General features: G+C 43.7%; 1 protein-coding gene across 2 annotated transcripts in view; it reads right to left on the reverse strand.

The window, feature by feature from the left end:
- Positions 1-1,660: 1,660 nt before the first annotated feature.
- The window catches only part of HPCAL1 (hippocalcin like 1), a 48,357-nt gene continuing 33,272 nt past the window's right edge, over positions 1,661-16,745 (reverse strand). For both annotated transcript variants that reach the window (XM_042033019.1, XM_042033020.1), the window contains exons 2-4: positions 7,138-7,540; positions 6,014-6,119; positions 1,661-2,844 (exon numbers count right to left, since the gene is read on the reverse strand). In XM_042033019.1, the coding sequence (XP_041888953.1) occupies positions 2,747-2,844; positions 6,014-6,119; positions 7,138-7,515 (582 nt within the window). In that variant the 5' untranslated portion in view covers positions 7,516-7,540 and the 3' untranslated portion in view covers positions 1,661-2,746. The remainder of the gene's footprint in view (positions 2,845-6,013; positions 6,120-7,137; positions 7,541-16,745) is intronic.

Genomic DNA, 16,745 nt, shown 5'->3' on the forward strand with positions numbered 1-16,745 from the left:
GTGAGGAATAACAAAAAAAAAAAAAAAAAAAAAAAAAAAAAAAAAAGAAAAAGAAAAAAACCAAAACCCACAAATCTGGGATTGGAAAATTTAAAGAGGCAAAGATGGAAGAAATTGGGTCCGATGAAGCAGGACACAATCCTGGTGTCTGGACAGGGCTGTGCAGGGGCTTGTCAGACCATGGTAGGCAGCAAACTGCATCATGGATACCCTGGCCCATTTCAGAGAAAAAATTACAACATCAAAGAAAGGGGAACTTTCTGTCCTCTAAAATTCAGATTCTTTCACTTTCTTTCTGCAAAAACAAGGTCAAAATAAGCTTCTGTAAGGAGATTTTTTTTCACCCCAAATGAGAAGACTTTGGGCTTTGTTAATCAGCTACTTAAACATGCTATTCACTACAGACAGCAGTGGAAACCAGAAGAAGTGAGATGCCAGGAAAAGGCAGTAATATTTCCACTTAGAGGAGCAAATGAATGACGACAGAGGAAGTGCTGCATTTATGAATGCTACAGAAAAAGAGTTTTTACATCTTTGGTACCCAGGATATCATGCAATGCTTGACTGGAAATATGCCTGACTCATTTAAGATTGCACAAACAAGATTCAAATGTTGTGGTCCACCTCAGAGGTACCATCCCGGGACAAGGTCAGACACATTTTTTCACACTCTCCTGAATACAGAAATGATAAAGCCCATGGTGGCCAATTCACATCTGAACAGCTGCTTTTGGACCCAGCCCATGCAAGAAGAGTCACTAGCGTAAGAACATCTGCAGCATCTCTAACACCACAGCATCTTCTGGCAGACAGACTGACAGCATGAACACAAACAGGCTGGATACAGGCTATCAGCAACCGTGGAATTACATTTTTTTCAATAGCTGGGGTTTATTGCTGGGCTCACCCTGAGAAAGCAGGCAAGCTTCTGATTAACATCCCTCTTAGGGTGTTTTGGTTGAAAGGACTGTTGGTTTAATTGCTCAAATTTTAATTTCCAGGGGAAAAAAAAGAACACACTCTTTTGCTTGGCAGCACTGACACAAGTTTGTTTAGTAGAACCAAGTCCGACTAAATGTATTTCCACTTGGATATTGCAACCATTCCTGTCTCTTAATATTTTAATCATGTAACCACTACTAGAACATTCTACACAGCAAAAATTCCTTCATTACGTGCTCAGCATTAACCTCAGGCCAAATAATTTGTTGATACTTCATTTTGCAGAGAGGGCAGGCTTATGCAGCTACTTGCAGACCTGATCAAAGGGGAGAAAACTGCTTCCCGTGCTACCAGTGTCAAACGTTAGTCCAACAGCAAGTACCTGGTACCTGTCAGGAGTTTTATTTTGTAAAGCTGTGGTCACAGTAGCCCAGCCAACAGGGTCAGCAGTTTTTCCTTCATTGCCTTGAGCTGCTCCACATCCAGCAGAAATTGAGCTGTCTTTACCCTGGATTCAGCTGGGATGGAGCTGGATCCCACAGGCACTAACACCACAGCATTAACCCAGCCACAACAGTCGGTTCCCAAAATCCCTACATACTTACAAGGCAACATGTCTTGGACAAGACTGGGAGACGCTGGGCAGAGAGCCATCCATGCCCTTCCCCAAATACCTGACACTAGGAACTTGGTGCATGGTTTAGACCAAGACAGGCAGTGACAAGAAAAGTAGTCTTTTATTTCAATTAATATTTCTTGGCATTAGGCAGATATTAAATAACACTGGAATGCACAAGACTATTAACATATCGACAGCAAAAGGGAGGAGGTGTAGCCAAGTCGAGAACAGCAGTGCCAGTCACGTCACCTCGGGGCACTCAAAAGCCATTTAACGCAGCAACCACCATAAAGTAGGACTCCACTGAGAAATACAAAATGAGGATGAACTCCTTTCAGGTCTTTTGTTAAGACAGTAATGCTGGAATGACTGACAGTAAAAATGAACAAATATTTCCATTCAGGAATTAAACAGAGTGAAATATCCACAAACTGCTAGTCATGCATTTCTTTTGGAACAGCAATTTGCTAATGCATAAATATCACAAAAAAAACAATCTCCAAGATTTGAATAAATCACAGACAACTAGAAGAAACAAAGCTTGAATTCTATTTTATGCCTTAAATAGATGACCTAAATATTTAAAATTTTACTTCACCATATATATATAATTTATATATATATTAAAAGAAAGTAAAGACCATTAGATAAGTGCAAGCAATTTTCCTCAAAAAGAAAATTGGAACCATGCCCAGGAAAGCTGCTTTTTTTTTTTTTTTCTCTTTTTTTTTTTTCATTTTTTTTTTTTTTTTTTTTTTTTCCATCATAGTAATTTCTGAAGCAAAATAAATTATCTACCCTCTGCTATTTTGGGTAAAAGTCCTACCTAGCATCTTCTTGGGAACTACGGGAACATCACCTTTCTTACGGACTAAGTGAAGTGGTATCTCACCAGCCATCGAACTCTCTCGTAGCTGCATGTAAACATACCTTTCGATTAATGTTTAAAATGTGCAGAGTGAATCGTAACATTACGGGGAAGCAGAAACGGAGCTGCCGCAGGAGAACTGCACTGGTGTCAGTGGGGGGAGCGAGGGCTGGTTCGCTCGGACACACACACACACACACAATCTGGCAACGGGATCTTATCCGCAAAGTGTGGAGGGATGGTTGAGAAGGCATCCGTTTGCGAGCAAAGCTTGAAGGACACAAGCCGAGATTCTCTGAGCACACTGTCCACTTTCATCAGAATTGACTCGCGCTACTGGGGTCGCACTGTAACAACCGCACGATGGAGGGATCGCTCTTGGCACCTTTGATGAACTCTTCCAGCGACAGCTTACCTGGCGGGGAGGAAAACCAAAATGGAAGCAATTTTTTAAAGTCAGTTGTTGCTGCCACTATTGCTGTAGCAAAGAACCCCTCCTCACAGAGGCAATATAACATCTATTTAATCTATCGCAAAGGCATTGAGGGGAATTTAGTGCAATGCACAGCAGCTAAATCCTACTCAAGCCTTTAAGCCCAAATGCATTTTTCTTCTGCAAAACAATCCAGCATAATAATTGCTATTTCTTTATTTAAAAAGACAGTCCCAAATCGAAAAATAACTGTTCTGGTATCATTTGGCAGCTTTTTGCTCAGAACCAGACTATACAAATGACATGACACACAAACACAATTATGGTACCTGAACACATGTATGCTTTGAAATGATGCTTGTATTACTACAACATTTTAAACCTAAATATTCCAAATATCCCTACTTTGTCCTCTTGTTTCTTGTGACACATAGGGCTGAGCAGTGATGGCTTCTCTGGCACCTACAAGGTTGGATGGGGTTCTGAGCAACCTGATCTAGTTCAACATCTCCCTGCTCATTGCAGGGGTGTTGGGCCAGATGACCTTTGACGGGCCCTTCCAACCCTAACTATTCCATGATTCCATGACTCTGCAAGTCAGTTGCTGTGCCCTGCTGGGTGTACAGGAACAGGACAGGTTTTGTTTTTTCTTTTTTTTTTCAAGAAAAGCTAGCCGTGGAGGGGCTTGCCACCTACTGCTATGTGTTCCTCCTGGGCACTTCTGGTTTATACATCTTCAGTTTAGGCCAGAGGAGCCAACTTGCATGGACCCTGTAACAGTCTGAGGGTCTGAAAAATGACCTCTGGAGGAGCAACCACCCCAGCGTCCCCTGCCTCCAACAGTCCCATGGAATGGCATGACACAGCGTGGTACAGCAAGGAGGAAATATTCCATCTGGTCTTTCAGACCTCATCCTCGGGTCACCCTGGCAGATTTTTCCCAAGCTCAGGACCACTCCCCTGCACAAATACCATCAGGAGCCCATGAGCAGCCTCTGTCTTGCCTGCTACCACCAATACCCTCCAGCTCCAGCACTCTGAACCATGGCAGAAATAGGACATGGCAATATTAGTGAAAAATGAAACAATTTTCCCTATGAAGAGGAGGACACAGGCATTCTGTATCCCTGACATCACGTCTAGTGATCTCCCATGTAGCTTGTGCATTCAGCACAACGTACCCTACCCTCACACAACACCCCAGGGCCATCCTTACCCACCCCAACCTGCCATGCTTGAGACAGGACCCACATCTTGCACTTGGGAGGTGCCTGCTGCCACTTTTGGCCACATGCATCCAAAGAGAGAGAGGCACCAGCTCACTGTGCCAGTTTTCACCAGCCACAGGATGCTACCAGCTTGTTGTGGGGACAGAAGAGGAATGACCCTGGTGGCCAGCACCCAAAATGGGTTGAACACGGAGGAACTCCTTTCCCAAGTAAGCAAGAGGGTGAGAGGAAATGGCCTCAAGTTGCACCAAGGAAGGTTTAGATTGGATATTAGGAAAAATTTCTTTACCAAAAGGGTTCTCAAGTATTGGAACAGACTGCCCAGGGCATTTAAAAGACATGTAGATGTGGCACTTAGGGACATGGTTTAGTGGTGGGTTTGGCCATTTTGGGTTAACAATTTGACTAGATGATCGTAGAGGTCTTTTCCAACCCAAAAGATTCTATGATTCCATGAATGAGCAAGCCTTCCTCTTGCAGAAATTACAGGAGCTCAAAAACCTGTGGCACACTAATTTCTGGCTTTTGAGCTAATGTTCCCAAACCAAGAGTCTTTAACAAAAAAGAGATCTCCTAACTATCAGGATATTTATTAGTTTGTCCCTTTCCTTGCATTATTTAAAAGCAAAGCCCAAATCAAAATCTATCTGCAATGCTCAACAGTCAGGGAAGAAAATTTTTCTAGCCACCAGACACACATGTGCAGATGTTATTCCTTGGCACTGCATGTCTTGCAGGGCTGGTATTTTACTGGGAATAGGATGATTTTATTTCAGCAACAAAGTGCAACAGATGGAGGATGTATAGATATATAGCAGATTTTGTGTCCACTACTCTGTTATGCATCTGCACACACTGCTACTTTCCGCAGACCAAAAATATTTTAATCATGTTATTTTAGGGCCCTCCACACGTCAAGCCAGGGGATGAAGTGCTAGTTTGGATGAAGTCAAAGGTAAAATACTTGAGGATTTCAGCAAGGCCAGGAATTTGCCCTGGGGACTGCAGCAACAGACACCAAAATGCAGCCATAAAAGTCTCTTAAATAAAAATCCTTCTGAACATAAGATAGCATTTTTTAGGTCTCCATATCTCAGTGCTAGAACCAAATCTTTGCTCTCACAGAGCATATCATTAGGACACAGCTCCTGATTTTGATGTGAGCAGTTGCCACCTCAGCCACTGACAGGGTAATTCCCAGGGAAAACTCCACCTCAACTGGGAATAGAGGAAACATATCATCAGGCTGATGAGCAGAGGAAATTGATCATTTTTTGCCAGTATTTTTCAAGCCCAAGGAAATGAGCCAGCTCAGGTGGAGGGGTTGTGACAGGTACACTGTCAGTAATTTATCAAGGAGCTCCACAACCTGTCTTGGGAGCTGCTACATCCCCCTGACACTCATAGTGCAACAGAGGTGTGTGAACATATACATATGTATATATGCCATAAACATGCAGAGAAAATAAGTATTATGGACCCATGGGAATTTTTGTTTTCAGGTGCCCACATTCAGGAGCCGTGTTACTGATGACAAGCCCAGGAGTGCAACTCTATCAAGGGCAATGGGAGCAAAACCTTGCGCCAAGTTTGTGCTATGCCCAGAGAAAATAACCCAAAGACAATGGACTAGGGAATTTCAGAGGAGCCTTTGCAGAAGGGGATTCACCCATAAAATGTTAGGGAAGGACTGGTCCCCTCCCAGCCCCCCAGCAGGAAAAGTCACCCTGTGCTCATTGCTCAGTTATTCACCCTATTTGCCATGGACCAAAGATGCTCAACGAGGTCAGGCAGAGACCAAAGGCACCAGTGGGGACATCCCTGCCCTCTCTCCCCTCTCCCCAAATTCTGCCATCTACCAAGGCTGGGCTAGAAAACCTCTGTTTCTAGAGCCTAGGGAAGGGTGCCAGTGGCAATCCTACCGTCATTGTTTGTGTCCATCTGTCTGAAGATCTTGTCTGTTCGCTTCTCAGGAGTGGATTCATCCTCTGGCATTTTCATTACTGATGAAACCATTTTGTAAATTGCCTGAGTATTAAAAAAAATGTTAAAAGAAAAGAGATATAAGAAAAACACAACCCAAATGATAAAGCATGGGACAGAGAAAAAGAATTTAAGCCTGTAGCAGTAAAAAAAGGCAGCTGACCCTGGCAGGCAGCTGCAGAACCTTATAAACCAAAATGAATGGGAATTTCTGACTGCAGCTTTTTATTCTCCTTTCTTGTATTCATTCATACTTCAAAAGAAGCGCTGGGTCAGTTTAACTGAAAGTCAGGGTCTAGATTAATGTATGAGCAAGACTGGGCTAAAATACAAGAGGCAATGGTGTGCAACCCTCTCTTCTGCAGCTGGGCTGAGCCATCACCATCCACCCAGTTACAGGTATGCATGTGGGGTGTTACATGGATTATGGTGAATATGAGTATAGAGCAATAGATGTGTTTTTTCTTCATGGATGGGTAAGGAAATGCATCTTCAGATTTACAAGAACATGAATAATGATGAGACCTCTTTAGAGTGTCTGCAGTCCTACCCTTCCACCTAAATTATACCACCTCAGCCAGGAGGACCAAGTGTCAGGGCACTGGCTGATGCATGACTCCCTTGCACTGCACAGGACACACATCTCAGCTGCACAGTGTGTCCTCTGCCTTCAGGAGACAGACACACTACAGCCTTTCATCCAGAGTTCACATTGACTCAGATTTGAAGATTAAAAGCACTAATTTTGAGATTAATCAGGTCAGTAGAATTGGCATTTAGGGTTTTTTGATCCCATGAACATCACACTAAGAAACCCCCAGGGAGAGCTGCAGAATTTTGGCTGCAGGCCAGCTGCACAAGTGCTTTGTTCATGTCTCAGGCCCTTTCCTCATCTGCATCTTGTAGGTCCCACCATCTGTCTCTTTGGGTACAATGGGCTCAGGAACCTGCCTGCGGCAGGAGTGAGCCAGCTCAGCAGATCCCTCATCTCCAGCTCCAGCTGTCTGACGGCGAAGCGGTTACAGCAACACAAATAAGATGTCCAATAGAGATAATGCCTCACCTGCACTATTTCTAGCATTTCCCCACGGCTGATGTACCCATTGCCATCCAGGTCATACATACTGAACGCCCACTTCAGCTTCTGTTCCAGCTTGCCCCGGGAGGTGACGCTCAGGGCGATGATGAATTCCCTAAAGTCAATTGTCCCGTCGCCGTTAGTGTCAAAGGTGCGGAAGACGTGCTCCGCAAACTTCGACGCATCGCCATAGGGAAAAAAATTTGCATATATTTTTTTAAACTCTTCAACAGTCAAATGGCCCGTGGGGCAATCTTTTAGGAAGCCCTTGTACCACTCCTGCAGCTCGTGGTCTGTGAACTCAGTGTTCTCACGCAGGTCCTGGAGCACCTCGGGGCGCAGCTTGCTGTTCTGCTTCCCCATCCTCTTCTGGGTCCGGGTTCAGCAGCTGCAAAGCAAGAGAAAATCTGCCTGAGCTCCAGCCCCACTGGGCAGAGAGGGGCTGGGGAGAGGTAGAACCCTGTGAGAAACACAGACCCCCTGGGGAAAGGGGGAAAGAGGAGAAAAAGGATGCTATAAATCACCAGGAAAAACCTCATTTAATTTGGCTTCCTTTTCTCTCCTCTAGGCTCTCCCAGTGATTAATATGCTGTGGAAGGGAGGGTAGTTTGGGAGGAACTATTTGGGAAATATTAATTTTTATTATTAATCCTTTTTATATGGGAAATAATAAAGATCTGTATTTTATTTCTCTGCTACAACCCCACCCCTCCATCACATGGCTTGCGATGCCCAGCTCTGGATTCCTCCACAGGCTGATCTGCTGCGATGACTGAGCGGGAGCAGGCAGGGACAGCAGCAGACAGCAGCAGCAAAGAAAAATTCATCTATTCAAAAGTGAAAGTAAATGCAGCTGAACAAGAAGCAGGAAGGGCAGGTGGCTCCGTGCCAGTCACGTTTGCATTGTCCGGATGTTCTTTGAAACTCTTTGGCTTACACAGCTTCTCCTCCCTCCCTGTATCCCTTGCCCCACAGCAGTGGGGGCTTGCCCCTGTGTGGTGGGGCTTGGCTGGTGCTCCTTGTGGCACCTGAGGGTCACAGAAGGGTGCAGCAAGGGTAAGCTCAGCACAGCCCATGCTCAACAGCGGCACCCCAAAAGACTTCTCCCTCTTTGTTCCAACTGTGGAGGCAGCATGAGCAGATGGATCACTGTGACAGCAGCACCAGCACAAGGTGCTTTCCAGCCTTCCCAGACAATCAGAGAGCAGGGCTTTCTAAAGAAAAATGTTTAGCAGAACAACTCTTGTCAGGTTTACTGGGGTTTATGCTTTTAGAGAAGCTTATTCAGTAGGTTCAATATTCTGCCACAAGGGCGAAAATGCATTTAAATTCAGGATTTCATCAGGATGTCAGGAGAAGGCTGGGTCTGTCCTCTCCCTTGACAATACCCACGTTGTGCCACACAAGGTGAGACTGCCCAGCAACAGGAGAGCTCCTTCGGCAAAATGAAAGATGGTCAGTCTGCACTTAAGCAACAACAGGAAAAAACCAAAACCTTGGTAATTTCTGGCTTTTATCCCTTGCAGTCTTTCACGGCTACCTAGCAATATCAAACTGTGCTGCCAAGCTAGAGGCTGAGCTGCTTGTCCTTCCCCAAATTCAAGAAGTTTATTCACAAGTGTGCACAAAGTCACATCCAAACCTCTGTGACTGGTTTGCATAAATGATATTACTCTGCACAGACTGTTGTGCCTGTTGGGTTTGCTCAGAAGACAGGTTAGTAACAGGCCAGCACTGCAGACTACCTGGAAACTGCAAGAGCTGAGCAGCAAAGCATGCAGAGACCAGGAAAAATGGGCTAAGCACTTCCCAGAGAGTAAAAATTCCAGGCATGCATAAGAACCCAAAAAAAATTTAAAATGCTAAAGGTCAGCAAAAAATAAGTTGCTCTACAGCAGAATGTAAGCTTGTTTTATTTGTATTCCACTTAGTCTGTGCACTGCCTCAGCAATGTAAAAAATCCACATCCTGCTCTGTGGCTTAATGCTCGGAGACAAAACCCAGCCAGCTGCTCGTTAGTTCAGTGCATTGGGCTTAACGGAAAACTCTGCTATCATTAGCACTTCTGTTTGCAAGAAAAGCTGCCAATATTTCAACTCCAAAGCTTTCTTTTTGTCCATTATACTGCAGAGTTTTCTCGACATACCTGACATACCTCTGCTTGCCCCCAACACGCAGGGATGCTACAGCTCCTGGTCCCTGCCAGCATCACCCCTAGGAGAACATCAGGCTGCCCTCCAGTTAAACCACTAACTCTAAGCTACTGCCACAGCCTTTCCATCTTTGAATCTTCTCTGCTCCAGATAGTCATCCATGCAGTGCTGAGGGTGGAAAACACAATATTCTACTCTGCTGAAGTCAATTTGCAGAAAAGAGCAGCTTGGAGCAAATAATGGATCAGATGTGGTCCTTCTTTTTAAAGAGCAGAAATCGTAACAGTATGTTCCTGTCCTTGGGTGAGGAGGTGCCTTCAGTTTCCACTGAACTCCTTCAGTAAACCCCTTCACTCCATGGTTCCCAGGTACTTTGTAAGAACTAGTGTCTGGGTCGAAAAGCAGTCCCTGCCTCACCAACCACTGCCACAGAATTCCCTGACAGAGGGACAGGAGGAACAGTAGAGCCCACTTAATGCAGGAGCTGGGCTTTAAGCAGAAATTACCTCAGCTTTACTGACGCTCAGGGTTAAGGACTGCAAAACTTTCAACTGGTAGTTAAAAGAGGTTTGAGAAGGTTTAATGTAATTTCTCCCTGTTCCTGTAATACCTTTATTATTTCTGTTCCCTTAAAAGTAGAGACCCCTAGACAACAAAGAGATAAGGTGATAATTCCACTTACTACATTTCACTGCTTCTCCTAGTGGTAGATTCATCCTGTTTGAAGAGATGCTCATTAAATATCAGCTTCAAAAGCTTTATACTCAAGCAACCTTTGCATTCAAAAGATTACTGGCTATTTCAACCCTTCCTCCTCTTTCACATTGTGTTGTAGCAGAAAATGTGCAATGCTCTGAACACAACCTTTTTTTGCATATGAGCTTTCTGAAAGGCTTCATAACTTGCTCAGCCCAAATGCAATCCTCCAGTTGTAACCAATTTGATGTGAATAATTAAATAACCAACATTAACATTAATTTATTAAAGCCCATCTAAAAAAACAGCTTTGATGTAAATTGTCTTGCAGGTAGCTCCTTCAAAATGAAATGCCTAAATATCTCATTAATCATGACAGCAACCCCTGCTGCTGGCATCCAACTGACATTTCATTCGATTGCTATAAAATGCTTTCATCAAATCACTTTCCAGAGGCTCAGCAGCTGATTTAGCCACAAGACCACTCAGAGGATGGCTGCTAATGGAAATCACAGGGAGCAGGGCTGGGATGGTCTGGTCAGTCCTGTGATTAGGGCTGTGTTTTGTTGGTTTTTTTTTTTTAACCAGCTAAGTCACTTGTTGCAGTGGGTGTAGAAGGCAAGACAGGAGAGACATCCTTGCACCCAACGTTGCCCTGGGCAGTTAGCAGAGACCTAATTCCGGCACAGCCTGCCTTTCCCTCATTTTCCATCACACCAGGGTGAAATCCAAGGAAGCAATGCCACGTACACCGCAGCAAGGTCTGTCCCTGCTTACCTTGATGAGCAAAAGCCCTCAGAGCATCTGGCGCTATCACAGCAGTAAGAAAAACAATCACAGGAATGCCCTTGAGGTGATCAGATAAGGAAAAGCTTGGTAGTCTAAATGCAGAGCTGAGGACTTTGCAAGTCAATAACTGCTCATGAAAGAGATGCTCAGCCATGTAAGGCTTAAACAGCAGAAAATGCAGATGCACTTTTGTTCCAGTTTCACACCAAAATTTTTGTTAAAGTTATGTGGTGCTGCTGCCTGCCTTTAATTCTAGCCAGGCTCAAAACTGAGCTGCCAGAGAACTCCCACCTGAAAGTAACCTCTGTCCTTCTAGGCTTACAAAAAATCAGCAATAATCTCATGGCAAAAGCCTAGCAATGAGCAAAAAGGTCTTTTACGGAGGCCAAGACACACACTGGTGTCCTGGTTTCAGCTGGGGCAGTGTTCATTTTCTTCCTAGTAGCTGGCACAGTGCTGTGCTTTGGATTTAATGGGAATAATGTTGATAACACACTGAAGTTTAAGCTGTTGCTGAGCAGTGCTCACCCCAAGTCAAAGACTTTTCAGCTTCCCATGCTCTACCAGTGAGGAGGTGCACAAGACATTTGGAGGGAGCACAGCCAGGGCAGGTGACCTGAACTGAACAAAGAGATACTCCATACTATCAGAATATAAACTGGGGGGGATTGTCTGGGGAGGGGGCTGATCACCACTCAGGGATGCACTGGGCTCTGGTCAGCAGCTGGTGAGCAATTGTACTCTGCTTCCCTTGTTTCTCTTGGGCGTTATATCTCTCTCTCTTTTTATTATCTCTCTTTTCATTACAATTATTAGCATCATTATTACAATAAAATTATATTTTATTTCAGTTATTAAACTGTTCTTATCTCAACCCACAGATTTCACCTTTTTTTCCCCCCAGTTCTCCTCCTCATCCCACTGGGGGCTGGAGTTAAACCACAACTCAGGGTTATGCATCACTGGGGTGAGTAACTAGAAAAGTCTGAAACAGCCAAAGTAGCAATTCTGTGTTTTTACCAACAGATGGACTGGCCATTAGCATCCACGCACTGAAGTATTTGTAGTGCTCGTAACAAAGCTCAGTGCATCCCACTTTCACAAGAACTCTCTGTCAACCACCAGTTACAGCCAGTAGAAGCATGCTGTGATCATGTAACCCAGAGAGCCAGAGACCAAACCAGCTTTTTACTGCAAAGCCTGTGAAAGCAAAACCCACCCCTTGAAATGAGCTCATGATGGGATCCTCTTAGTGAATCAGTCATGGCCGCAAAAGGAGGAATAACTCCTTAGAGATATATTTCCTTGTGCAAACCCCCTTAGATACTAATTTAGTGCTAATAAAAAGAGGAAAATTGATGAAATGCCTGTCTATAGGACAGAGGTGCTCTCCAGCTGAGAAAGAGTGCACAGAGAAACAGAAGGAATACTCTTCATATTATCTGAGCTATCTGCTTTGGGGGGCGGGGGGGGGGGGAAGGGGGAGTGTAGCACCGTTTCTCTTGCAATGCTCACTTATATAGCAGAATAACTGTGTCGAATCTGTTAAAGTCATGGAGCTGTAGCACAGTGCCTCCAGGACGGCAGGAGCCCAAAGAAAATGAACAGCCTAAGCCAGGCAGCAAACACTGGTCTGGGCTGGTCTGAAATGCAAGAACCGTTTCAACAGGGGTGGAAGATTTTTGTAAAAAAAGAGCTCTGTCACTGAGATTCTATTTTTAAAATTCTGATCCTTGTATTAAAAAAACCAAACAAAAACCCAAACAAAAACCTGTAAAGAAACAACAAAACCAACCAACCAACCAAAACCCCACAAAAAACTCCCCACAGGTAGTCCAAATGCAAGGTTCAGCCACTAAAGTTCGGTGTTACCGCAGTTCATGAACACACCCTCGAGAATACATTTCATGCATCGGTAGCACCAGCTCACACCAACTCAGCCAACACAGATGTGTTTAAGAAGCCTCCGGCTCCCGTGGGCCAAGTTGCAAGAGGGAGATGAGTTCCCAGACACCCCATCTAGTGACAAATGTTTAGGTAAAAAATGATCACGTAGCAACAGGCTGCAAAACAGGATTATAACAACATCCTCTGGACGATGCACTGCCGAGGGCTGGTCAGTGCTTCTCATCTGAGCTGGGGGGGGGAAATGCGCAGGTACATGGGCTGGGACAGATAATGAACTCCAGAGTGAAGAGCAGATTTTGTTACATGTTTTAATGTCAGTATCCTAAGCAACGAACGTTGCAACAGAGAAGGCACAGGATATACAAATACGTTGCTATAGATATCTGGTCCTGCCTGGTAAACTCATGTGAACTTCTTTCCTGCCCTGCGGCAAAAGCTGACACCCACATACCAGCCACTGCAGCACCTGTCTCGTTTTCCCAGGCTGCAGACACAGGGCCAAAAGTAACACCTTTAGACAAAGTCTCAGTTGCAAAAAGGAGTATCTTCACGTCTTGAAAAGCTACTAATAGAAGCAGTGAGATAAAAGAAAAACATTAATCAATAATGCCTCGAAAAATTCAAACCCAGCAGGGTTTGAAATGCAAAAGGCTGGTGTCAAGAGGGGCTGAAGTTGCTTCTGCTGCTGCCTTCAGGGAAACAGGAGAAACAAAACCTGCCAAGTGAAGAAAAGACCACTTTAAATAAATAAATAAATGGTCTTTCTAAATTATTTACTTTCAGTGACCATCTATGCTTTTATTTATATAAGAAACATTGCTTATTTGCGACTTCCTTTCAAGTTCAATCCTTTCCAGAAGTTTATTAAAAATAGTGGGTGAAGGGGAAGGACCACCCTGCGTACCACCCACATTTCAGTTTCAGAAAACTCAGTAACAACTCACATATGTCCATTGAATGTCCTTCTGGAAGGTGGAGTGAATTGCTAAAGAGACCTTGAGCCACCTTACTGTGGAAGTTTATCCATAAACACATACCCAGGAGCTGTGTGGTCTTGAAAACCTGATTCCATGTCTGGGATGACAATCCATTCTAAATAATCACCTACCCCCTACCTTGCCAAAGAAAGATATGATTACAAAGACCCTAACCCTGCAAATGACTGTGTGAGATTAATATTTCCAGGCTGGCATGTTCATTTCATGGAGTCAGCTGCAAAGGCTGAAACATAAGAAATTCCCTTACAGGTGTCTGGATTGCTCCCATCTATTGAAGTCACTTTATTCAGGATTATATTCCCGATATACAGGAAAAAATTAGTCACTGACATAGAGCATCAGTACATTAACCTGAGAACCATTTTACATTCAGATCATAAGAGTGTGGTGAAGAGGCATTTGCAGATCACAGTGGCAGGATCTTTCCAGGTGCTGGAGTCACAGCAAGGAGCCATGGGGTGCTGACACCTGTTGCAGCCATTGCTACCTGCAGTGCCCACCAACACTGACCCCCATCAGCAGAGGAAAGTTTGCCATGGATGGCATGGCTACAAACTACTGAAAAGAAGCAAAAGAAGCACAAACTATCCCCAAATATTCATGAATTGCTGCTAATGAGTAAGAAATGAGACCCATGTTGGGACCAGAAGAGTGGCAGTTCCTTGGGGAGCTCTCCATGATGTTTTCCAGCTCATGGAGGAGAGTTTATTACTGTAAAGGGCATATATTCCCAATGCAGTAAGAAAAGCACAGAAATATTTCAAGTAAATTAGGAAATTGGGTTAATTTGGGTGGGAGCAGTTTAGGCAGTAATGCAGCTTGTGATTGCAGACAGGAAAAGAAAATCATGAGTGGATTTTCCTCATCTCCTCCCTTTGTCCTTTTTTTTTAAACAAAACCAAGGGAGAAGCAGCCAGTCTGATTTTTTCAGATGCTGTGCAAAGTTGGTAAGGCTTAAAAAAATTACAGTTTGTTTACACAATATTGCAGATCAAGGAAATCCTGTCTTCACAAAGTCTTAGTGCACAAGGTCTTTTTCTGAGACAGTTCGGTTGCATGAGGAAAAACCCACGTCATGCTCACTGAATATACTACTGTGATACATAATTTTTAATAAAACTCAGTGAGTGCTGGCCTGGAGGATAGGGGAAGGTGCCTGATGGGAACTGGGAAATCAGAGAGAACATTTTTAGAAAAAGGGAAGAAAAGTGATGAAAATTAGCACAAGGCACTGTGTTTTTAATATAATTAAAACCACAGAAGTAGCACAGTTGGGCGGTTTTGTCATTAGATTTTAAAAGTTTCCTATGATGCCTTTATTTAATTGATGAAGGTAAATCACAGAAAAATTCTCTACAGAATAATCACGGCCCTGAGAGAAAGGAACCCAGATTAAATTTCAGAAGAATTAGTCAAACTCTGGCAGTAACAAGAGCCAGCCAATGGCACCTGAGCAAATTCCACAGCATCAGAGCCACTCCTGTGGAGAAGATGGAGAGTTTGGGGACAATGCCACCAGCTAACCAGACAACGACAGATGATAACCAGCCCTCAGGCATGGTCTGCAAGACCATCCTCACTGCTAATGATGCCTAAATAAAAAACAAAGAAAAGATCTGACATCCTTCCATTCCCCAGCTGCAGGTACTGCGCTGAGATAAGGGCTTAGAGGAATTATGGGGATTTCAGGGTAGCTAATTTGAAACAGAGCAGGGAAGAGAGCTGGTTTTGGTTTCAAAGAGTGAAAATAAACCTTTTTATTTAATTAAAAAAGCATTCTTTAGCAGGCGTATCCTTAGTAAAAAGATGCTCCAAAATGTGGCTTTGGAGATATGCCAACCAGCTACCTTTAACAAAAATTCAACATTAACTAAAAGTACTAAGATACACTGCAGGAAAAAAAACAATCACCAAAAGAGAAAGATTCTTTGTCACCAACATGTTCAACCTCCAAATATATAGCTATTGCTAACAATTTCTACTACTAATACATGAGGGTTTTTTGTTCCGAAAATATTAAATCTAATATAAATGCATCCATTTATTTTATTAACCTAGATTTCTAAAGTATCTTTTTTAAAAAAAATTATTATCACTTCAAAATAGCACAAAAGCCACTAGTTAAATTCCTCGTAAAAATACACGCCACTAAACCAAAATTTTTCTTGAAACAGTGTTCTATTTTCCCTTCAGTGGTAAACACTAATAACAGTAATCAAATTGTTTCACACCTTTATTTTCCTGTTTGTTGAATGAAAAAAACCACTGAAGTTTCAAATCTAATAGCAAACCTAGAGTTTAACTTTTCTGGACTTTTTCCTTACAAAGATGTGAATTAAAAACTGAGACTGAAATAAGTACATGAGAACAGCCTCCCATCCATAAGGAAGGAACCTGGTTCTGCTGGATGTAGCAATTCAAGGAGCAGACGACCAAATTTTCTGCTGGTAGGAATCAGCCCAAGCTCTACAATAGCTAAGGATACTACTCAGGTTCATGCATGCAAGTGTACCAATCTCACAGGGTTTTTTAAAAATTAATTTTTAGAATCAAGGAGCCAAAATTGCAGTGACTACTAGCCTGTGCAGGAAAGCCATGGCCCCAGGACACACCCTGGACAAAAGCATCACACCAGGAACATGACACAAGGCTTGTGTTCAGGTTATTATCAGGGCAGCCTTCATGCCTTGGGAACACAATGGAAAGCACCTTGTGTTGGATTACAGCAACATTTATGCTGGTATGTGGACAGTCAGCTATCCTGCAACGTCTTGCCGTCCTCCCCGGGTGGCAAGGACTGCCCATGCCAAGGCACACCTGGGCTGGTGGCTCCCCACAGGCAACCACCTGCGAGGGCAGCTGTGGGCTTTTGCCCAAGGCAGTGACTCGATGGTGTGAACTCCAGACAAACTGATCACAGGGATGAGCAGAGCAGTGGTGTTCCTGTTAGGTGAATCCTGAACGCAGAGGGCCATTTTGGCCAGCAGGGATATGACAGACCATTTCTCTGGCTGTGCATGATGCTCAGAGATACAGTAATACCTTCTCT

The sequence above is a fragment of the Corvus kubaryi genome, unplaced genomic scaffold, assembly GCF_017639235.1.
Source record: "Corvus kubaryi isolate FWS band 111438036 unplaced genomic scaffold, C.kubaryi_AGA036_p1.0 37354, whole genome shotgun sequence".
Lineage (NCBI taxonomy): Eukaryota > Metazoa > Chordata > Aves > Passeriformes > Corvidae > Corvus > Corvus kubaryi.